At 39.1% G+C, this 25277-nt stretch overlaps 1 protein-coding gene across 2 annotated transcripts; it reads right to left on the minus strand.

Annotated features, from left to right (window-relative positions):
* Nucleotides 1-6035: 6035 nt before the first annotated feature.
* On the minus strand, nucleotides 6036-21210 carry tfap2a (transcription factor AP-2 alpha). Of its 2 annotated transcripts, none has more exons than XM_085993617.1 (8): nucleotides 20918-21210; nucleotides 18874-18948; nucleotides 18206-18637; nucleotides 15667-15718; nucleotides 13235-13466; nucleotides 12390-12508; nucleotides 9840-9981; nucleotides 6036-7417 (listed from the first exon to the last, which is right to left on the minus strand). In XM_085993617.1, the coding sequence occupies exons 1-8, from the start codon at nucleotides 20966-20968 to the stop codon at nucleotides 7126-7128; spliced, it is 1395 nt and encodes a 464-aa protein (XP_085849743.1). In that variant the 5' UTR covers nucleotides 20969-21210; the 3' UTR covers nucleotides 6036-7125. The 2 variants fall into 2 exon arrangements, with proteins under 2 accessions (XP_085849743.1, XP_085849742.1); XM_085993616.1 differs by lacking the exon at nucleotides 20918-21210 and adding an exon at nucleotides 19583-20250.
* Nucleotides 21211-25277: the final 4067 nt, after the last annotated feature.

Raw genomic sequence — 25277 nt, forward strand, 5'->3', positions numbered from 1 at the left:
GTGCGATCTTGCCTACATAACAATAGTGACTGCATTTCAAAAGTAATTAATTGGCTGCGAAATGCTTTAGATGTCCTGAAGACGCAAAAAGTGCTGTAAAAATGAAAGCATTATCTTACTAAGTCCAGCTCCCCTATCCTGGAGGCAGACTTCAAAGCCCATGAAAAAACAGGTCTTTGAGTCTGTCACCAGAGCGAGTTGATCTGGATTCAGTAGTGTAAATGGCAGGAGCAGGCTCACAGAACTGGATCTTTCAGATTCCAAATTAAAACACAACCAATATAAAAACAGCTCAAAGCAGGCAGAAATGTCAAACTTGTATCAGCAGTATGATCAGAAGGTAGCAGAAGGTACAGATAGTGGAGCTTGGGGGTTTTACCTGTCCAGCACTCCAGATACCTGGAACTGAGCAGCTATGTAGTGACAGTAACTGCACAATCCATCAACTTCACTGAGGCCCAGTTCAAGGAGGGCAGCGTTGCCAGCTGACGCACTGTGCAATGTCAATGGTCAAATAGCACACCATTAGCACTCAGTGAAGAGCCTGCCTTTATATAGCTCCTTTCACAACCTCAGGAGGTTCCAAGGTGCTTCACAGCCAATGAAGCACTTTGGAAGCATAATCACTGTTGTAATGTAGGGAAACGTGGCTGTGAATTTGATCACAGCAAGGTCCTACAAACAGCGATGATATAAATGATCTATTACCCTGTTTTAGTGATGTTGATGAGAGATAAATGTTGGCTTCCATAGCGGGTGAACTCCCCTGCTCTTTGAATAGTGTCATGGGATTTTTTTCTTTTATCCACCTGAGAGGGCAGACAGGGCCTCGGTTTAACATAAATAACAACAGAAGAGGCTGGAAAAACTCAGCAGGCCAAGCAACATCCGTGGAGAGAGAAATATTTAACATTTCATCCAATTGACAGCACCTCTGACGGTGCAGCACTCCCTCAGCACTAGCCTGGAGCATCAGCTGACATGATGTGCTCAAGTCCTCCAGTGGGGCTTGACCTTTGGCCTGCTGAGTAATTTCATGGTATCCAGTTTGAGTACAGGGGAAACTCAAAATTACTTTTAAATCGAAAACATATATGACTTGCTAAAATAATAAAATAAAATCTCTTTGGGCTAAACTGGTTCATACCTGGTTTTCCAATAACAGGGGAAGATCTCTGTGGGTTATTTGCAAACAAAAAATGTGTTAACTCGTGCTCTATGAACGGGGTTCTGATCTTGTTGCCCATAACATACAGAAGGAAACTTCAGCTTGTTTTCACAATGTTCTCACCAGCAATGCAAAACCAATACCTTAACATGGGAATTAAAACTTGCAACATCTACACCAATATTATTTTAAGGCGGGTACCTAGAACCTGGAAGCAGACACATGGGTATAATGTTCAGAGGATGTTCTTGACAGTGGTTTACAAATTCTATTTCATCCGATAACTCATTTAATTCACGGGGATTGGCCAGGTATATACCGCAATGGTCTTTTCTGCTCCTGATTTAGGCCAACGCATGCTTAAATACCTGTGTACTCCCATTATTCGAGATTTCAAAAGAATTCCGACCCATTCAGTGATCACCATTAAAGGGCCATCACGGAGTACACTTTAAAAGAAATTAATGTACCTCGCACTCTGATTTACGGATTCCAAACTGCTTAGAAAATGGGACACGTTTCAAACAAATTCGGGATGGCATTAATATTGACCACACCTCCGTTTGATTTCACATAAAAGTACTTGATTTTAACAAAACATACCAAGAAGTCTTTTTTTAGTATCGGAAATATGTTAGGAAGGATCTGCTGATTTGGTATTTATAAAATGTATTTTCTCTGGCAAATGCACTGTCTCTATATTAACTTTTGCTATCGAATATAACTAGTTTTTAATTACGATCACAATGCTACCAGCGGATCAAACCTCCCGCCTCAGCATACCCCTCTTGGGTTGTCTATCTATTTCAGGGACACAGTCATGCATTGCATAGCCGCCATCTATATCTTCTCTATTTGTGAGCTCAATGGAAAGGGGGATTCCGAATTTGCAGTAACTATATTTACCTTGTTCTCATTTCAAAAAGAACGAAGTGAGATTAGTTAGCGGTCGGAAGTCCCTGGGTATGCCCAACCCTCGAATCACTCACTGCAGACTGATGGGGAGCAGGGCAATCCAAGTCGGGTCGGGTGCTTTGAGGTACGATACATATTGGTACCTCAATGCACCTGGCGTTTAAAACATTAATTAATATATATATATATGGCAAGATAATCTTACTCTGCATTTAACAAGCTAGCCTCTGATAGGGCAACAGATCCACTCCAACTTCACAAGAAGGAATGAAAAGCAAAATACACACGCATGTCCACGCTATGCTAGGGTGACAGGTTGTGATAAAAAAAAATGGACCTAACTTTTTGATGTTACAAATCTACAGCGATCTGGAGTCCGAACTCATAACCAGAGCAAAAAATCACAAGGAAGTCAAACTAAGGTGTAACTAAACGAATGAGAAAGTAGCACCAATAGAGGCGATGGATAAATTTGAACCATAACTACAAACACCTGTCAAAAAAAAACAATTGCACCTACCCTGTATCCAGAGCACTGAACCTACAAATAAAGAGAAACAAGTTACACACTGGACACCTCAAACAGTGCACTCCTAAAGAATCATCGCACACATATTACTATGCACCCCTGACAATCTTACAAGAAATCCACTTTCCACAATCCTATCCCTCCGATTACCGCTCACACATACAGGTGCACAGAATGAAAAGGATACACGCACCTTAGGCTAGAACACACACATCACTAAATGCTAGTGGGAATGAGTTTGATTGGAAAATAATAATAATAATAGACATATTTAAAAAACGAAGTGAAGGAAAAAATGCTACTGTGCAAGTATAACAAGCAATTGGAATATGGTTTGGCAATCCTGCGCTTTGTGACATCTACATTCTGATAAGATACTGTCTCATTATAGTAATGCATCCATATTATTACAGTTAAAAGGGGAAATAAGCTGCAAATATTAGAAATTTGAAACAAAAACAAAAATGCTGGAAATACATAACAAGTGAGTCAGCATCTGTAAAGTGAAGGGACAAGTTACCACTTCGGGTGTATACCCTTCCTCAGAACACAGTTCATACACCCTAAACCTTAACTCGTTTTCTCACATCATTACAGTACTATACACTGGCTGAATTTTAATACTTATATTCTCAGGATATGGAGAGCTGATTAAGCACAAGGACAAGACCCTGTTTGACAGATAGACACCACAGCGCCACGCCTCTTGGGCTATAACGATGGCTCCAGGTCCTAGTAATTCGGGGTTTTTTTTGTTACAGATGCTATGAGATTCTGGAAAGGTCAATCGCTCACTCTAGGCAGCTGGACACCTGGAAATGTTCCACTTCTTATCGAACAGTGTATTGAATTATCTGCCCTGTCTTTCACGTTAACTCTTGCTAACGAGGGTCTCATCCCAGGACCCGTTTAAAATCGATTACAAAGAATTAGGAACAACTTTTTATCTTTTTAACTTGTTCTTTCCACGTCGCCACACTTTAGTGACGATGTTTTTGTTTAAAAACAAGCGTTAATGGCAATGGGGGAGGGGGGAGGGGGATTGGCTTGAAAGGGTTACTGACCCTGAAAGGGTGAGAGAGCTGAATACAGTTGGTGCCGAAACGCCCTGAGGTTAATGACTATTTCGCTACTGTTACCTCAACTTCCCCTAACTCTCCACAGACGAACTCTCGCGACAAAGCGCTCCTTAAACGCCGTCATCTGCGCTGACTTTTATTAAAACTATTTTTTAAGACAAAAATTGACTGAAGAAAACCACAACAACAAAACTAGATGTTACTGTTACTTTGTAACTATTTGATTTTTAGATTGGGCCCTGAGGGTGAGATTCCTATTTAATGACTAAGCACCCTTTAGTTTATGATTGTGATACCAAAACAATCAGCCTCTTTGGGGAAGGTTGGCTAGCTGTTCAAGTAATAAATGATTTAGCATAAAATATTTAATTGGAACGAAGCAGATGTTGACTCCAGTCTTCTAACTTGATTATACCTTAGACACGTTAGGCAAGCATTAATGATTGATAATGGCGCTAATTAACCCTAACCCTCCCCATAAACACACGCAGTGCTATAAGACAACAGCGGCCAGTAAGCATTTCCATAGCCGTGAAGACAAATTTCTACCAGAGAGGCGCATCTGATCACCCCACCAGGAACACGCATTAGCAAATCGCAGTTCTTATCAAAAGTAATTCGTTGCTTTGAAACTCTAACCAGAAGACCTCGAAAAACAATTGGACCAGCCCAATGGGATAATGCTGGATTCTTGGATTTGAAAAGCTGAACTGTTGTGTTTGGTTCAGTGCTGGAGCCGCAGTGCCGCAATTATAATTGATTAAATATTCTGGAAAATTATTAAATGAGCTTTAGCATTATTTTTTTTAAAACATTATCACATCAAGACAAAATGGAATGCTTAGATTTGGGATTATTCGAAGCGTTTATCATTAATATTAATGCCTTGCGATTGAGGCATGACTCATTCAGGACACAAAGCAGCAAGATAAAGGCATATTCAACGTGACAAAATCTCCCTTCAAAACCATTGTGTTCCAACTTCTAAAAACTTTTACCGCGTTTAAAAGATCAAAATGAAGTTCCTGGATATATCTTTCACTCCTTTAAAATGCCATTGCCGCTGCAATCAACTCAGATCAACATTAAAATGTCACGTTTTGCTAAACCACACATTCGCACCAACACTTGGAGATGCTCATTTTGTCAGCTCAGCGTTATTTAAAATTAAGATTTATTTCACAAGGATTTAAACCTCTCCTCTGACGTCGCGTTTGGTATTTAATAAATATGCTTTGATGTTTTAAAAATGGGCTTTGTGTCTATTCCCTGTATAAACAGCAGACTTGAAATACTGTTTATGAATGCCATTGTGCCTGAGGTAAGTACAGTATCCCACACACATTCTGAGATCTAGCCAAGAAAAACAGCCCTGATAGACAACGCTTCACCTCACCTGCTAGCATTGTGCATTTCATTTATGTCAAAAACATACACTGACTGGTTTATCAGGCTTAGAATTTCCGTGTTTATAATTTACAGACAAATTAACTTTCATATGACAAAAAATAATTAAACGTTGCAGTCAACACAATCCAAACGACCTTATTACGTATATATTTTTTAAACTTCCCTTATCTCAAAGGCTTATTCCATCTTCTAGCTGGGAAACATTACTGTGTGCATGGCGTGTACATTACTGTATTCACGAATCATCAAGCCTGTAAAAATGCAATATAAAAAGGGTAATGTCGCTTTCAACCTTATTGTTTTAAATCTATTGGCTGCACTGTACTATAACAATATAAAAAAAACACCACGTACAAAACAGTGGGGGGGGGGAGATGTCGAGTTATTAAAAGAGACAGTAAACAGTATATAATATTTCTCAACATGTTTGCTAGCCTCCCAGGAAAACCGCCTGAAAATATTAATATGCTTAAGATTATCTGTTATTCCGTAAAGCAAAACTAAATAATGCCATTGAGGAAGCAAAGCTGTGAACGAGTTAAACAACAAATCGACATTTGGTAACCACAGTATCATGAAAATCTGCGAGGTTTATTTAGTGACTTGTCACATCATTAGGTACATTATTTCAGGATACTGAAGACCTTAGCAATACATTTCTCTCTTTTTTTCTCCCCCCCCCCCCCCGTTTTATCATTTATTTTGATTATGACTCAATAACCTACCAGAGCGAGCCTGCTCAACTCTAACTTGAAAGTTCAAGTTTTTATTATACTTGAGGGAAACAATGGGTTCAGCTGTTTATTGCAGGGGAGCAATTGCCAAGGGAGAGTTAAACCCAATTACTGCAAACCACACTGAAGGGCTGGAGGAAAATACTGCCAAGTAAAAATACGCCTGGGCAAAGACAGCCGCTGAATAAAAAAAATCGACATAAAGCGTATCAAATATTTATTTATCTGGGTAACAAAGGGCTATGATACATCGACAGGCATGTAAACTATTGCCAACACAACTCTATATAATACAGCTAAAAACTGCTTCCAATTTGGCCAGCGGACATACAAGATATCAGGTCGTCCCAAATGCTGTCAGTTCAACAATAAAATACTAAACCGTTCTATAGACAATATCAGTTTATTGCTCTGGTTTTTTTCAGTAGGGAAGGAGACATGGTGTCAGGTAATTTCTTTGTCACAACACATGGGATATTTTAAAACACAAAAAACATCGCAGATGCTTCTTTTATTTTAATTATTACTTTTAAATTCAAATTTCTGTGGTATTATAAACTAAATTCGATGCTTATCATATAAAACTCGCCCGCCCCCCCCCCCCTCCCCCCCACCTTCTTGGATTTTGTTCAACTGCTTATCCGCACAACATGCTACAGAGGGCTAAAATGTGTATCCCAGAGTTTACCTAATACCTTTCTAAATAAGTACCATAAAATCACAGAAAGAACTACTGTAATTGATGAAGATTAAAACCCACTAACAGGAGGTAAACGATATCACCAGATAAATAAAATAAAGGTTTAAACAGACGCACCATATTTACAATTCCCATTAAATTACACATAAATAAATATATACATACATGAACACTGTTTCCCTTATTATACCGTGAACTGCAAGTTGCAATAAATGTTCAAGTTGACCGTTACCTTAGAGGATTTTTTCTCTACAACGATGATTATGACAGAGGAACTGTTCAAGTTTATTCACAATACTGATAAAATGTGTCCTCGTTACCTTCTTTAAATGATTGTGACTACAATCTTAACAGAGATAAACAACGGGGGTATGTCAATCAGGATGCAGTCCGATGAAGCTTTAACTTGGTAAAAAGTTCACAAACTTTTCGTGTCATTTTTTTTTCCTCAAAAAAAAGTTCAAAATTCTTCATCGCCTGCTCTGCTTGCTAAGGCTCCGGGTTCCAGGTTGAGGGAGAAACAGTCACACCTATATGACAACTTTTAAATTTTAAATTTTTTTTTGCGAAATTGTACTTTTACTATCCCACTACTTTCTGTGCTTCTCGTCCTTATCTCCGCTTTTACTGGGGTTTTCGCCCGTGTGGTTGTTGGGAGTATTGTTCATGTACATTTTGTCCATGGCTTTGAGTGCTTCGGTGAGATAGTTCTGCAAGGCGGTCATGGCAGCGCATAGAGCGGGACTCCCGAAGCCGTGTGTGATGAGACTGAAGTGAGTGAGGCAGCTCTGAATGCCAGGCTCCAGGATCGGGGCTGGCCGAGAATTCCCCAAAGGAGATCGGTCCTGAGTCAGCAAGTCTGTAAACTCTTTGCAGATTTGTCTGAAAATTAAGATAACAAGTTGTAATGTTGAAGCTACTGCATATCTCGAGGGGAAAAAACTTTTATTCAGCAGTTTTTTGGGGGGAACTGTACTCAAGTTAACTTCCGGAAGCACTCCGCCCTTCCTCGCTGGTAAACATGACACAGGTACAGAGTTAACAAGGGCTCGATGGCAGATCACCTTTGAAACGGCCCTGGATCATTTACCAATGCTTTATGAATACATTTTTGTCCTGGATAAGAATGGACAACTCTTTTAAGGATAGCTTTATAGAGGTTTTCACTACACTATTATACAGGACACATTTTTGATATTGCCTCTCCCTCTTGACAGATTATTGTCTTAACTGAATTTAAATTAACATAAAATCCATTCCGACTATTTGTATGAATTCATCATAATTGAATAAGTTTCATTCCAAATTCCTGATATTTACATGTTATTTTGAAACATTCTATCGCGTACATTGAGCAAGAAAGTCAGTGTGCATATTCTGGCAAGGGTTATTAGCATTTTCTGCCTTTTCCCAATCTATAGAAACTACATTTTAGACTTACCATAAAAAAACAACGTATGTAACATTATGCCCACGATTTTGTTACACAACACACCCCAATACGTCAAAGTGCATTCTAGTTTAGAATGTTAATAAGTGAATGCAATTGTGCGACAATCTGGTTATTCACTTAGTAATGTCGGTGCAGTCAGAACTAATCTTTGTTCCCATTGTGGGGTTCTGTTATACTCTGCGCACCCTATGCAAATCAATGTACAAATAGCATTTTGGTACGTTAAATTCAAATTAAGATTCGGAATACAGAGGGGTGATAACAAAGGTGTTCTTCACTAACACTCCACCCTTAGAAAAATCAGAGTAATGAGGGTGTATAAAATAATCACTATATATATTACCCAGCTCCTATGAAATATGTCTGTGTATGTATGTGGGTATGTGTGAGTATATGTCTGTCTGCATTTGTATATGTGTGTGTCCATATGTGTCTGTATGTATGTTTTTGTATATGTGTGTATATGTCTGCCTGCATGTATCTGTGTGTGTATATATCTGCCTGCCTGTATGTGTGTGCATATATCTACCTGCCTGTATGTGTGTGTGTATGTCTGTCTACACGTATGTGTGTATATATCTGCCTGTCTGTATGTGTGTATCTATCTGCCTGCCTATATGTGTGTGTGTATGTCTGTCTACATGTATGTGTGTGTATATGTCTGCCTGCATGTATGTGTGTATATGTCTGCCTGCCTGCCTGTATGTGTGTATATATCTGTCAACATGTATGTGTATATGTCTGCCTGCATTTATGTGTGTATGTCTGCCTGTCTGTATGTGTGTATATATCTGCCTGCCTGCCTGTATGTGTGTGTATATATCTGTCTACGAGTATATGTGTATATGTCTGCCTGCATTTGTGTGTATATATCTGCCTGCCTGTATGTGTGTGTGTATATGTCTATCTACATGTATGTATGTATATGTCTGCCTGCATGTATGTATGTGTATATGTCTGCCTGCCTGTGTGTGTATATGTCTGTCTACATGTATGTGTGTGTATATGTCTGCATGTATGTGTGTGTGTGTATATATGTCTGCCTGCATGTATGTATGTGTATATGTATGTACTTTGTGGACAGTGCTGTGTGTGTTTATGGTTATGTTTGGAGTATTGAATCCATTGAGAAAGTCTATAGAACTATATAAAATATATTTCTAGATGTTTTGTGTTGCACCTTTTGAAAGAATGCTTCTTTCAATGGGAGTGTAACAATCGATACAAATTGCACCACCAACCTCCCAACGCTCATGCACCACAATACCCTTCGGTGACATTTCAAATTCTTAATCAAAGGCTAGAAAACAACCTGGAAATTTCCTGCAACATTTCAACGTAGATAATTCACTTTTCACACGTCTTTTCATCCAAGCGGCTCGGCTAAACCCACTGCTAAATAATGTTTACTAACTGCTGGCAAAATATTATGGCTTAAATAACTCCCTCTGATGTGTGACCTCCCAACATGACGGTGGCTTGTGTCCTCTGACAGTGAAAGCATTGGACACCAACTGAGGCGGCACTGCTATTGATAGCAGCAGGTCATAAAATTAATACTAATAATGACAATACAAGCACACAAGGTGCGAGTGCCCTGTATATGCTGTTATCAACCACTAGTTCACATGTTACAGTTAAACTTTTACCATCTATCTCATAGCTCTAACACTTGTAAGAATCCAAATGGTCAATTTTAGGATATTCATGTTGTCCAATTTGGAATCCAAGAACTCGCTCCATCACAACCCGAGCATTTCCTGCACCCCGCGTGCCCGACTTTAATTGCAGAACGGAAGACAGACGGGGAAAGAGCACAATTGAAGTCTCCATTAAAAAGAAAGGACTCACTTTGTCGCGAGTAACATGTTTTTGCGAGTCACTTGTTCATTGGGGTCGGAATGTTGCCGGTTGACGTACTCAGCTATTGCTTTGGCTGGGAATTCTGTTTCGCAAACGTAACCAAAATCTCGGGCAAGATGCACAGCTTCACCTGGACAGCGAAATGAATGGCATGTGTAAAATGTAGATATTATATATATATATATAAATGTATGCATAATGCTTTAAATTCAAATTGTAAAACGTAATTGGTTTCCATGATGTTGAATTGATATAACAAGCAAACTAATGCCAGCAACCGTTCTCAAAATGTTTAATAGAATTGTTTGACATATTACATTTTAAGTGGCTCAAAACCATTTTATAGCCCTGTAAAAGATGGCTGCCTTTTTACTTGCATTATTGAAATTTGGTTGGAGCTATATATTAAGTCGATTAAATGTAACGACATGACTGAGATAAGGAGGGTAGTAGGCTATATTGCTTGCAGGTTTGTTTAAAATGATCACTTTACTATTGGAACTGCCCAGCAGCAAAAATGGTAGTGGCTCTTTAAATATTTAGATTGTATTGCATGATAACTAACATCCGCATGCTGCACTCCGGGTTTCTTTCAGCATCATAATGTAAGAAATAGTTCAAAAGTACCCTGCTGGATCCCTCACACTAGCATTTGTCACAAGCTAAATATTTGAAGCATGCAATAAAAAAAACTCGGAAAGCTTCAGTGAGTCATTTAACGACATTACGAGGAGCTAAGTAGTGAACTGGATAGAATATCAAATAAATTGACAATATCTCTTTTGTTGTCATGCATTCAGTACCAGTCCAAACCATGTCTATACAACATCCTCTTGCACTTAAGCCTGTGTTCCGTAAACCCCAATGCAACTAAACAACAAAGCGTGCTGTAGTAATACAGTACAGCAATGGCCGTTTTTTTTGCAATCGTTCACATGTTGGCTCATAAACATTAGAAGGAAACATTATAGCGGAATGGTTCCCAAGGCCCAGACTGGCTTTAGACAGCACTTTGTAAAAGGTTGAGTTGTGTGGATATGTTTGAACTTCTGCTGATTGTAAAAAGAACTGTTTGCAGATCAACCGCAGCAACCCGGTAAAGAATATAGAAGCAGTTCATTGACCAGGCAGAAATAGAGCAACACCTCATAGTTAAAGGAAACATGATTCAAACCAAATGCTCCTGCAGTTCAGTACAATGCACCATGAAGAATCAACGATTCACAATTTTTTGTCATCAAAATTAACTGGTCGATATAATGTTAAATTAATACACGGTTTCCCAGTGTATAAGTATTGCATAACTAAGCACTTAAAAAAAAAACTATCCTTGCAAACAACAGATATCTGTTCCTCTTGATCGGCTAGAATACATCATTCTCTAGAACCCTGTCTTTTTGTTGATTTCAAAGCCTTTGGTTTTAATTTCCTGAACCAGTTGGGTTTTACTGCAGGGCTTCCTGCCATTAGCCAGCTCCGGAAGGACGCATGCGCCAATTAGTGCTTCAAAGGCACAGGCCAGTAACTCGTTTCCATAAAATGGAACAGATCATAAACAATAACAACAGGACACAGTCCAACAGCCTGCCCCTTAGAAATCCAACTGGTCACACATTTATCAGCAAACCATCTACGCGTGAATCCACCCTTGGCTAATAATAACCCAGAACCATAATCAGATTCATGTAATGATTTTCTTTAAGAACCTTTCTCCGCAAGACCCTGACACACTGGACCGTTCTCAACATACTTGTGGCGATACTGCAACCCAGACTCTGCACAAAATGAGCCTCAATTATAAACAGATACAACAACCTATTTCAGTCTTCGGGCAGTTTTAAGACATCCATCCAAAACCTGAAATAAGTCGGAGGGGCTGGACTCTATTTCTTATTCTCTAATCACATAACTTAATGCGTTCAATAGCATTAGGATAATCCGTTGATTGTCGCATTCTACAAATTAGGTAAATGAAGATTCCCCTGTACTGAACTTTCTTTCTGTGACGTCTGCTTTGCACAATTTTTTTTCAACCCAACAATCCTGAAAACGATATTTAATTGATGAACAAAACTGTGACATTGGGTTTCTCATTAGCACCCCATTCGTTTGAAGAGTTTTTCAATCATTAGTAGCCAAATGTACAAATTAATTAATTCACCCCCCCTCCCCCCCCAAACATCGATGTTCAACCTTCCTACATTCCTCACAACATGCAGCCCATCCTCTGGCGATATCTGGTCATGCCAGGCTCTTTATACTCTTCCAGCGATCTAATAACCCTGCCGAATGCTTACTGTATACACTAGGAGCCAGCCATTACAATGTTCAGTACTAAAGCAGACAGCGCTTTGTTGCTTGTCACCTCATTGAAGGGTTAACACGAGGCAACGACTGCTGAATGCTGGTGCGGGTTACATAAGGGCACGTGGCTTCACAAAAAACAAAATTTCCCGCTCTTGTACAGTATTGGAGCATCCCATGCTATTATTGTGCCTTTGTCTGCATATGAGGAAAAATGCAATAAAGTTTACTTACCCTCAACAAGTGAGGTTAGCAGCGTAACATTAGCAGCTTTGCGTCTACCTGCTGGTAAATTTAATCCAATTTTGTCTAATTTTTCTCTTAATGACCTGCCTCCATTTTTAGATTTCGCCCTATTGAAAAAAGGGGGGAGCTCATGGTTAAATTGCAAATGCATACACATCCTGTCACACGCGTTTTTCACATATTAATAATTCTAAAGTGTAGAGACTTTCACTACAAAAAAAAAAGAAAAATGTTCATTTTCAGATTACAAAGCAGTTTTCAAACGGAGTCACGGTTCCGCTGTGGAGTAAAAGTTACACCCTTTTCTAATCCAAACCTTTAATAATCTAAAACGAATTTTTTTAATGCATTTGATTTTTGAATGAATTTGATTTAACAGCTTGGCACTTGTGCCATTTAAATTGTGAAGGTATTAAAAATGCCCTATGGAAGGCTGTCTAATAAATATTGTATTTAAAATAGTTAAGAATATAAGTAATAAGTAGTTCTTATGAAAATATATATTGCCCTTCATTTATTACAGTATTCAGTGTGTGTTTTTCAATCTACTGGCAGAGATTGTTGGTCAATCTAATGGAACAGTCATGTGTGTATAGAACTAAAAAAATCTGCATTGCAAGTATTAACAACTACACCTAAAATGTGATAATTGCCCTTTAAGGGTTATGGGAAACAAAAACAATTAGCAAATGGCGGAAATAAATAATGGTAACATTACTAAAATAATGTAATAGTGAGATGTGTTGTAAAAAGGGAGTTTCACTGATGTGTGTGTTGTCCTACTATGAAGCGGAGCTGAGTAGGAGGGTACCCAACGTACTAGTAGCCCTCACCTCCTGAGCACTCCTCCCAGCAAGGAGGCGTTGAGACACTCGGGCGGAGACAGGCGTCTCTGCACTTCCGCCACCGTCACCTTGTACTTTGATGTTGAACTGAGGAGGGAGAGGCGACCCGGAACTGAACAGAACACCTCGTTCGGGTTCGCAACCCCGCCAAAGAGCCCGTCCTTATTGAGTGAGATCGAGGTGACAGCCCCACTGTGAGACTTAGATAGGGACATGGGACCTGAAACAGAACCATCAGACAAATCAATAACCACCCCCTGAAGAGTACACCTCTGCCATTTCCATAATCTAACATAAAAGATCACTTTACAACTCTCTGCAGTTGTGGTCCCCACTAACCCAGCAACGCCAACCTCTGTACAATATTTAAAAAATTCAATTGGACCGATTCGGATTAGATTTTATGAAAGAGTCGATAATAAAGCAAGGCCTTTGTCACATTATTGGGATGTATTGTCATCATAAGCAGCATTCGCTGTGCACACTAATGCACTCTGTCCTCTACACCGAATTGGACTTTAGATTGTGCATTTTAAAACTGAAATAAAATGCAGTCCGATCATTTGAGCAAAATGCAGCACATTCAGATCGAATTGCAGCGTACCACGTCTTTATTGATAATATTGTCTTTCCAAAGTTATGTTGCTAATAACTGTGCATTTTGCTACCAAGACCAATTTTGAAACGTTATGTCGGTCAATATCACAGTAAAGTCATTTGTGTAATAGAAAATGCCCCTGCGATTCAATGCAACACAAATATACGCCTTGCATTACAAGTCAAGAGTAAATACATATTCTTATCTATTCCCGTTACTCCTTTAACCCCCTAGCATTGCTTTGCATTGTGCTTCATTCATTTTTGTATTTAAACTTATTTGTTCAGACTCAATTGCTGTCAATGGATTTATTTTGCAATAGCACATGCATTACAATAACTAGATGTGCTGGTTGCTAATATTTTGTTTTATTCTCTTCTAATTCGGTTGCGTTGCATTCTGAATCTGTACTTGCATCCTCCAGCACTCAGCGCGGGAGTAAAATAGTCATATTGCTTCTGTCTACAAAACGGACGCACACATACCGGAACATCAACACGTCAACTCCTTGCTTCAAATTATCAGTGCACAGCAACAACAAAAAACCCGATGTGATTTACAGGAAATTAAAGCAGGCGTTTTCGCCAAGTAACCTCCATTTAGTCAACGGGTCGCTCTAACTGTTCAGATAAAAAGAGCGCACTTCGGCTAAAAGTGAGCCATTGTGTGGCTCTGATCATCGGTGCAGAATTAGACCCTTTAAACAATGCAACAAAGCCACCGAATGGCTAAATTTCCTCTTAACTCCAGAGAATCATCCAGTGCAGCTTCGTGCAGTTATCAAACCGTTCATTTTTCATATTGACTGACCGTCTAAAATATAGGTTAGAGATTTTGTCTCTGCTTTGTTTCTATAAATATTACCGTTTACATGTTTCCCCACAAAAAAAGCACCTTTGCAGTGTAATCAAGCGCACTGCTTTGGGTTTCTCTTTATGCCACTGGAAATCTACTCTGGATCTTTGAAGACGTCGAGCTTCTAGTTCCGGATAGATCACTTGTGACATTAATAGCTCTGGGGAGGCTAATAGAGACAATAGGAGTTAAACGAACTCTTGAGATTACTAATAAAAGAGCCAATTATCATGTCGACGTGGAAAGAGCATCTCTTAAGATTTATCCCTTGCACATGTAATTTGACGTGACAAAACCTGGAGAAGTAGAAAGATGAAACTTAAGCCATTTAATCGTATGCTGCAGTTTTACGAATTAGTGTGTTTACACGCACTATATATAATATATATATAATAGATGTTATATATAGTATGTATACACTTTAATTCGATATATATATAATCAGAATCAAATCAATCCTGTAGTAACTTCACAATAAGCAACTTAGCAATGAAAGCAGGCAGATCTTTAGGGTGGCTAAGCTAAGAATGCATATTTCCCAACCAAAGCTCCATAGAAATAAATACACGTCTAAATGCACATGACTAACCAGACCCTCAAAAGCATGTAACGCCAATCGACAGTATAATTGCTTCTGCAAGTTCAGGCATTTGGTTTGATTTATATGCTCCCTAATTCCTTTGCTCATTAAAGGAGCACAACTGTAAGGAATTCCTTAAATCCACACCAACGTTCAGAGTCTGAGATGTACAGACAGGATATTTTGTGTGAGTCCCCTCACGGAACCCAAAAAAGAAAGCAGCTAAGGACTGCCCTGCAAGCCATCATGGCTGTTTCTTAATTGTCTTCAGTCCCTAGTTTGTCATTAGATGTTACACACAATAAACTGGAGTACAGCAGCCAAGATTTGCTGGGCTGTGTACCGCCTGTACAAACATGTTGGATGAGAAGCAAAATAAAAACTTGCCTTTCTTAATGACGGTATGGTCCTGGATGTTAATACCTTGGTCATCAACATGCTGAAATGGAATTTAAAAAAAAAATAGTACCGTAAACTTGTGGAAATAAAGACTGCAGACAATCATTAGCATGGCAGGAACTGCGTGAAACTGAGCCACGTTAGAAGTTGCAACAATCCACCCAGAGCCTGGGCCATTCTTCTGAACAAAAATGATAATACCGTGCTATAACAGAATGATAATGCCCGTTCTTTGTTCAACATTTGCATAAGGCGGAAAACGATTTTTATTTTCGTTATAGTAAATGGTTTTTGTGTTTAATGGAACAACTGAAGTTGTGAGATTTGTGTATTTGATCATTTCTCTATGTAAGATAGAATGTGTGTGTGTATGTGTGTGTGTGTTAGGGGGTGTAAATCGTTCTGACGACCATCCCCTAGCAGGTTCCTTTCGGAAATGCATTTTGTCCTCAGCTTTTACTTGTTACTGGAATCATTAAGTGAGAGCAAGTCTGTTCATTTCAACACCGACATGCAATGCAGCGTCGGAATATGTTCGCCAATTCGACACGAATTCTACTGAGACTGAACGATTGGCAATCAGTGCAGAACAGCCAGTTCATTTACAAATAACACTCACTTCCAAAACGCCGCTGCAATGTCAGCGACAGATCTAACATCATCCATTCAGCTTTGATTTTTTTTCTTTATTATTATTTATTACTATTATACTCTCCATCTATAATCAACACTAGTTTCCCAGTACATTATTGGTAGATTCTCCGTTATATTTTCCTCTCAAAATGTGGTTCAACCATTCACGCGCAACTTGCCCCAAGTGATTTTTGATTTTAAGTCAGGTTAGTTGTTAAAATTAATGCTGGCACTCCGTCCACATCAGCCATGCATTTAAAACGATCAAGAACGTGACTGAATCTATCGAGGTTTTGATTTGTTGTTTTTTTACTAAGAGCCGTTTTGTTTAAAAGGTTTATAATCTGGGAGACTATATACTTTAAAAGTGATGTAAAAGAATATTTTCCCCCCCGATAATCGTGGCTAAACGCGCTAAACACCCGTTTTACTCCCAACACTACAAAGATGTACACAATTGGCACCACTTTGACAATTTGAACAATTGACACCAGAGTGTTAAAGAGGCTTCATAATAATGATTACATTCCAAAGCCAGATCGGCAGGCTCTCCCACATTACTGAAATACAAACATTGAACAAATAATTCACGAAGGTAGGGGCTTTTTAATTCCGGTATCACACAAGCACAGTCGCACAAAAATAAGCTGAACCATTTAGACTTATTTTTTTCTCTTCTTCTCTCTATAGCATCTTTTTGTCAACAGATTATGCCTTTGTTGTTAAATATTCTCCCGGAGTAGTGGAGACGCATATCATACAGTTGAGGCTGTATTTGTAAGCTTGTTTACAGCAGATTTTTTTTTGTGTGTTAAAGAGCCAGTCACATTTAAGTAAAGTATAGCCGCAGGTATTAAGTGGAATGTTGAACAGCTTTCAATCGCTCTAAGCATTCATAATGAGTATTTGTTTGGAAATGAATGCATGACGGTTCCTTGCTTATGAATATTTTACGAGAGCTTTAAAATCGGCATTTTTTTTTACGAAATTAAAAGTAGTGTTTCGAAAAAGCATAGCCTCAAACTCAGCCGGCCAACAGGGCGGCTGTTTTTCATTCTGGGTTAATATGCATCTTTTGTTTGCAAGCTAAGCAATATCGTTCTAATAATTATTTCAGATTATTGATGAAGAAAGGAGTTCGTATTATGATATAATATAAAAACACAATTCTCTTCTACACTGAAAAAAATGACAATTTAACACAATGCAAGCACATGTCTTTTGTACTGTTACAACCTCGGAACTGTAACTCCACAATGACCACGAGCATTGAAACCAGCTTTAGTAACTCGGTGCAGCTAATAAAACATCCCTTATTTTCTCGGGGTGGGTGGTGGGGGGGGGGGGGGGGAATTAAAGTATCCACAGAATTATTTAAAAAAAAACAATTCCCCTCTTTGAAGCACTCAAGAAAGTACAGATTGAAATAAATCTGCTCTGCCAAGTTGAAATATTGAATAAAACACACCGAGTAATTCAATGTACTCTGGTGGAACCTAATTATTTAGTAAAATGCAACAAAAAAAAATTAAAAACACGAATGTTAAATGTAATTAATTGAAGACCATAAATATCTATTTCTATCCATGTAACAGAGGAATCCGTTCGCATTTAACATGTAGCACTAAAACATGTGCTAGTCAGCTTTTTAAAAACTAATACATTTTTTGACTTGTGCTGCTTTATTGCCAATAAAGGGGTACAAAACGGCTCCCACATATGTGCTTGTTTGTCGATGTTATTATTAAAATCTTCTCAAGTAGATCAAGGGTTCAGTAAAGCAGATTTTTGTACAGATATTAAAAAATCCCCTCTGATTCGAAAACAGTTCCTTAAACTGCAAAAAGCAATAAAATAAATTTTTAAAAAATCCAAAGGGTTGCATTTGAGCTACCTGTACATCCTCGATGGCGTGTGCGATGCTGTGGATGGGCAATGAGTCCCCCAGCCCGGAGTCGAGTCCGTGGGTGCTGTGGAGCAGGACCTCGGGCCGCCGGTACTCCCTGCGCGGGTCCAGGCCGGCTAGCTGGGGCAGCCCGCGGTGCTGGTGCAGAATCCCCGCTTCCTGGTTCTGTCTCTGCGGCCAGGTCGGGTGCTGCGGCTGCGGCTGCGGGTGCAGCGAGTTCAGCGAGTAGGGGTCGTTCACATGGGAATAGGGGTCCTGTGACTGCGGGTAGATGGGCTGGTACGGAGGAGGGAAGTAGGGTGGCTGGAAGTCCGTGTTAGGGGTGTGAGATAACGGCGGGGCGGTCGGATATGGAGACTGGTTGACCGTCCCTAACTGGGGCAACCGTGGAGTCCCATTACTGGTCCCATCGTGCCGATCCTGCAATGAAATCAGACATTAAAGTTGCGTTTAAATTTTTTTAAAAACCCATTGCATTTTTGTTGCGGTGGCGTGATTGCAAGCATAAGTTTTTAAAGGCAATAAATGTAAAGTATCACGAGGGGAGAATTCAGCAAAATATTATTTCTCATAGGAGGTATGCTAAGGTTTCAACATCGAAAGTGCTACCAGTTTGGGGTCTGATTTAAATCTAGTGCCATCTCACTGTAACTCACCATCGCCGAGAAACTGTGCACTAACATCTGCGGACAGTCTGATCTGAGCTCGTCGGGGGGAAAAAAGAGAGAGACCTAGAGTAGAAAATTGGAAAAAAACAGTCCGGTACTATACAACTACAACACGATCACAACGCCGGGGAGTCACATGCAGGAGCAAGGCAGCAGAATCCATCAGAACTTGAAAAATGTCTTCATTGGGAACACACCAAAAAAAATATCAGAATTGTGTCTAGTTTCAGGGCGTCACGTCGATAGATTTCTCAAACTTTTTTTTTTCTCTTCCCCTCCTTTCTCCTCCTCTAACGGCGAGCCGCGGCTTCAATTCCGCACATAATAGCAGATATTCATGACTATTAATATTACACGAATACTTAATAAGGGAAGAATGGTCGGAAATCGAGCGTGAAGCGAGGAAGCAACTAGAGGTGGTGTCTGTTATAAATGACGTCCATTGAATAAAGAATCAGTGTATCTAATCACAGAGAGAGAGAGAGAGAGAGAGAAGAGGGGGACACACTGCCGGGTCTGGCGAATCACAGGGAAGAGAACATTTTAAAGTGATCGGGGGCATGCGAAAGTGAGAGAGCGAGGGAGAGAGAGAGAGAGGGGGGAGGAAAAGAAAGGATGGAGACAGAGAGAGAGAGAGAGAGAGAGAGAAAGGGACGGGAGAAAAGAAAGAGAGAGTGACACGAGAAGGAATTTGCACCTCGTTATCGTGTGAAAATCCAGAAAATGCCAAAGGCATGTCGGCGGCCACTCGTTTCCTGGCTGGGGAGAGACTACCTGAGCCCTCAGCTCGCTTCCTTTTCAGATATTTTCCCGGAGCCGTGCGCTGCCCTGATCCCGGGTCACTAGCAGCCTGATCCATCGTGCAATGGGTTAAAAGTTAAGAGACGGAGGGAGCGACAGAGACACTATGGAGTCTCCAAAGCCCTCATTCGTTTTCACGCACTTTCACGCAAGCTGCTCCCTACTGAGATCCTAAAAACAGCACTTTTGTCTAAACTCAGCTCGAAGCCAGTTCCAAATAAACGGATTTCAGCTTTGATCGTTAATGTGCTTCGCCGGAAGATCGCGCCGATTCTTCATACTTTTCTCTGCTTTCTTTCTTTTAAAAAAAAACTAAGTTCCAGGAAAAAGTGAAACTAAAGGGCTGCTTGGTTTAACCGGCGGTGCGGAGCTGTCTTCTAGCCTGCTGTACAAACCCGTTTGACTGGCTGTACAACTCCAAAACAACTCCCCAAATATTACCTAGCAAAGTCTGCAGATCAACTTTCTCAATCCGGGCACAGCCACGGCCTTTAGCCGTAACCATCAAATGTCTGCTGCCATTTCCACACACATTACACAAATCCTTTAATCAGAACGGCAACACAATTTGGCGCAGATTTCAATGTTTCAATGGGCGGTTGTGTGGGGGGGGGGGGTGGAGGGAGGGAACGAACGTTTATTAACAAATGCAGACAGATACAAATTTTAGTTGATGGCAATTCATTCGAGTTTTACAAAAATGCACTTCCTTCAGTTGCGGATCAAAGTTTTACTTTGCCACAGTGCTTTATGACAATAACACAGAAAACTTAACATTTTACAGCTTTTTTTTGCCTTCACAAACGTCGCCAACATACGGTCCTTTTAAAGATTTTTTTAAAAAATCTATAAATGAAAGTTTGTAGCCAAATTTCTCAAATAGATCACATCTCAGATTTTTTTTAACCTAATGGACATATGTCTTAAATCTCGTTTCCAGTATTGTTTACAAACGTGAGCTACTGACACACAATAGAGACTTAGGTATACATACTGCTATCGGGGTTTGCATTATTTTGCAATATTATTAAGCCGAATAGCTGATTACTTCACGTTTTTTTATCGTATTGTATTTTGTATAGAATAGATATTTGTGGAAGCATGCTTAATGCTTAAAAAAACTTTGCAATATTCGATTTAAATGGAAGGTGATGCATAGATGTTCTTTCACTCGACGGTGCATTGAAAACTGCATTTTTTATTTTTTTTAAGCTAATATAAAATTGCTTACCTCACACTCCTCATATTTGATATTGTCCGCTAATTTCCACAGCATTCTCATGGATTGGTGTAAAAGTGGCTGACTGGATGTCTCAGTGAGCGGACAGTCCTGTACAGAGAGTGTGTGTTGGTTTAGAGCTCTGTATGTGCTCTGAGATCTCCCTCTAATGGTCGATCGAGTTCCCCTCTCAGCTCTTTAGTAACTCGCTAATAACAGCCCAATTAGCATATGAACGCCAGCCAAACACTCGTTCAACCGCATTACTGCTCCAATGGACACAGGTACAGAGCTTGCCCTGCCGGCTGGCAATGGACGTCAACATAAATACATTGGAGGTGGACAGCGGCTTATAAATGCACATGGAGTCATTTATTGTATTGAATTGGAGCCCCAAATAGTTAAATTCTTCCATACCTGCCTATGCACAGAATACAAGTATATTATTTTATTTCCTGACTTAACTCTTTTCCCAACAGATATAATGATGATGATACACTGTTTAGTTTTTACTTGATTATGCTTTCCCAAGAGGCTAATAATCCTATTGAAACATGAAGCTCAATTGTTTAAAGTACTGTGCAGTGTTTCACTTTTTAATAAGAGCACTTGCCCCTGATGAAGTGCACTCTAAATTTTCACCACGTTAAGTGGTGTCCCCACAATAGTAATAAATACATATTTACATATATTTTCAAACCGCTATTAATTTCATATTCCTTTGTGCATCAAGCACCCAACCTCCTTCATGTGGTCCTCTAATAAGTAGTGGGTTTAACATTAACCCATTTGACAATGGATGTAGTAGATAGGTTCCAAACTGATAGCGATTTCATTGCTTTTGCTAACGTTTTTCTAAAAGCATCTCCCCAGGAAAATTCAGACAGAGAGGGTAAAGAAAGGGCAGCTTTATCATTATTTATGCCATTTATTTCTAGGAGACTTTAAAGCTTATTAGAATGGCAAAATCCAGTGGTGCTAAAATGCATTATTAATCAGATTCTTTCGGTGGCTATGTCTTCTATCGCATCCCTGGGAAAGAGTAGGTCTACTAGGGAGAACTTCTTTCGGAATTCCCCTCTCTTTGATATTTCGAGGCTTTAAATAACAAGCGAGTAAAGTGTTGGTTTGCTGCCATTGAGGTGGAAATCATGTTTGTCATGTAGCTATTCAATGCCATGCATAAACAGTGACTTAAAAGCAAACTACTTCGACCTAGCGCCGTCTTCCAAACCGTTTCACTATGCTATACATAAAAGTTATTATCATAATAAATAGCTAATTGACTTTGAATTATGAATGGAGACAGAAGGTTATACGTGGTCTTTCATTCAAGGTGACAACGTGTGTAAGGGTGACTCTCAGCACAGGTAATCTGTGTGACCAGATCTAGGCGTCGTCCTTAGCTAAGCTTCATTACCATTTTTGGTGGAGCTCTAGGACAAAGATGTCATCAGAACCTATTGTCTTTAATTAGAAGACTCAAGATATCAACCGGTTCAGAACACCTCGCTCCGAAAGGCCACATCCTTTGAAACTTGATGAAAAATAATTTCGATCTTCATCATGCGCGAGTCACAGTGAGCATTGCGGCTAAAATAAGGTGAACGTCTTTTGCTTATACCCGGATTTTTTTTTAATGTAACTACCTGTCTATGTAGCTATATAACAAACACACACACACTTTAGTGTATGTCTTTTCTAATAGTTTTTGTTCTCCTGGGGCAAACAGTACAGCAGCATTTTTAGCTTTTAAAAATGATTGATTTTTTTTCACTTGCTCACTTTCAACTGTTAAGTGTTTATTCATAACAAGCCGTTTGCATGAAGTGTGATTTGTCATGTTCAGGTTAACAGTTGAAGAGGAAACAGCCCCTCAAAATGTAATGCTATGAATTAAAACAGATAACGACTTTATATGATTATTGATTTAAAGCAATGGCACCAGTGAAGTTATAGCTTTTCTATTTTGTCTGCGTGCGAACGTCTATTCATTTAATGAATAGGTATTTGCTAGACTTAGGTTATTTTTCTCAAATAATATTATAGTGACCTTCTGTAAATTACTGTAATGTGTAAGTTTCTTGTAAAAGTCATTTAAATTTTAATGCATTCATTCCTTTGCTGGCAGACTCGTTGTGGAGTGCATGCAAGTAGTTGGTTTGTTTCAGAATGATTTATAAAATTAACCTTTAATTGACTGGCATATCAAAATGCAATGAATAATTAAAATGTGTGTTACTGTGGAGTGGAAACTATTTTTGACAGAACAGCCTGAAATAATATTTTCAAATCTCGTTTTTGCAATCTGTGAGCAGCCTAAACCTGTGCACTTTATTCCAACCCTTCCCCCTCCCCAATTTGCACTTAAAAAAATTAAATGTCATTCTATACACATGTAGCCATACCGAGGCTCACGTCGTTTAAAAAAAATACCAGCGATTTTCTGTGGGGAGGGAAATATTCGCACCTGATTATTCGGTTAAAAAACTTATTATTGCACTGGGTTAAAATAAATGCAGTAATCCCTTTAAATTGTGCGAAGGTGGTGAAACAGGATTGCACGCAATAAAGTTTTCTCTTTATTCATTTAAAAAAAAATACTCACCAGATCTGCCTTTTCAGAATAGGGAAGAGAATAACTCCCCAGAGCACCTGTTGCAGTTTACATTGACGATTAAATCAAAGTGTAAATGCGTGGAAATATAGGTTCAAAATGTAAACCTTTGCCACATATTTTAACTTGGCGCTCAGATGAAAGGAGCTTTTATTCTCCAATTACCCTATGACATTTTACCCATTATTCGCACCTGGCCTATACCGCGCATGTGCTTTGGACATTATGACAATTTTTCGTTCCGCGGTGGAAATAATAAAGAAAATATAGATAGATATCTTACAATACGGCAAATACGTTTACTTTAATACTGCTGTCAATGTGTTTACTTTCGGGAAAAGTGGATTTCAATAAATTCTAATGTTGTAAATACCTATGTTAATAATCAGTATCCAACAAGCATTTTCTTAGGTACAGGTCTTTTCGTTTCAGCTGAGACAGAATACCCCTTATCACTTCATAAGAACTTATACAACTACACGTCAGTGTGGCCTCCTTTTTCCCCAATAGAAATTACTAATTACTGTAAAGTTAGAAACTTATTATACCTAACTCCAACTTTCAAAAAACAATCAAATATTTGGGAAATTATAGATAACATAACACTTCAGTGCTAAACTGGAAGCATTACCACACTGTTTCAAATCTCAGTTTAAGAAAATCTAGGGAAACATGAAGCAGTACAATTAGGGTAAAAGGTTTGTAGGGAGTAAACAGTAAATAGGTTTTACAGACATATATATGTATCTATACACGACTGGCTTCTCACCCAAAGTTATATGTTTCAAATGTTTGACATAGATATGAAATATATTTAAAAGTTGATGCTGCTTTAATATCCATATAAATGTAATTGGTTGTCAAGTAGGCTTTCCAATAAACTTGAATCAAATCGTGTACTTTTTTTGAAAAGGTAGTCTGCAGACACATATCCAATTATCAAGATGTACAGCATTTAAAAGATACATCTGAGAAAGGAAAACTGAAATTCAATTTTATTTGAACTTTCCTAGCAAACGCGTTCTATTTGCCCAAGTCTAGCAATATTGGTCTATGTAACTACTAGACAAATGAAACAGTCGCATAGTCGCAATGTTAATGTAGTCGTTCATCTTTCTTGTTTTTATTCTCATTGTAATTGGCCCCAAGTTAAGAAAAGTTGTAACATGGCGATGATCACAGTGGGCTGCTTTCGACATATATCTGGAGTACTGCGCCTATAGTAAGTTGACTACAAATTCAATTCAAAACACCGAATTCATCACAGAATTTTTAAAAAGGCAAAAAGGTTTAAGGCCTAGCTATAAAGTGAGCTTTTCTACAGCCCACTGAAACAAGTCAACTGATGATGCATTTTAAACCACAACGAGTTTTACCTGCACTAGCGCTGTTCGGGATGTTTAAACTTCCCTTTTATTCAATTGCAAACTACATATAGTTTGTATCACTTACGTCATTCAGGTAACTACGATTGCAAGTACTAGTAGAAAGTTTGGGCTCAAGTACTTTACTGCAATTCGTAATTCTTTGTCCCAATTCCTGGGATTTATCAATTATACGCGTACATATAATAAAACATTAGGCGCCAGTTAAAGAGCAACTTTCAGCAGCTTGTGGAACAAAGGTAAGAATGCTGAAGGAGTGTAGTTACTAGCAAAGTCCACCTACCTGCCAGTCCCCCATTTTGCCCAGTATTGACATATCGCCTGGAGTTGCCCGTAGTGTCGTCAAATGATCTGCGAGCTGTTGAGTAAT

Source organism: Somniosus microcephalus, chromosome 7 (genome assembly GCF_052327205.1).
Source record: "Somniosus microcephalus isolate GS21.2 chromosome 7, FLI_Smic_1.0, whole genome shotgun sequence".
Classification (NCBI taxonomy): domain Eukaryota; kingdom Metazoa; phylum Chordata; class Chondrichthyes; order Squaliformes; family Somniosidae; genus Somniosus; species Somniosus microcephalus.

Coding starts and splice junctions, on each gene's coding strand:
- tfap2a (XM_085993616.1), bottom strand. CDS start 19,744: ATGGATCAGGCTGCTAGTGACCCGGGATCAGGGCAGCGCACGGCTCCG. Junction 18,949..19,582: donor GATTTTCACACGATAACGAG/GTGCAAATTCCT, acceptor TTTCTACTCTAG/GTCTCTCTCTTTTTTCCCCC. Junction 15,719..18,205: donor ACGCCATCGAGGATGTACAG/GTAGCTCAAATG, acceptor ATTCCATTTCAG/CATGTTGATGACCAAGGTAT.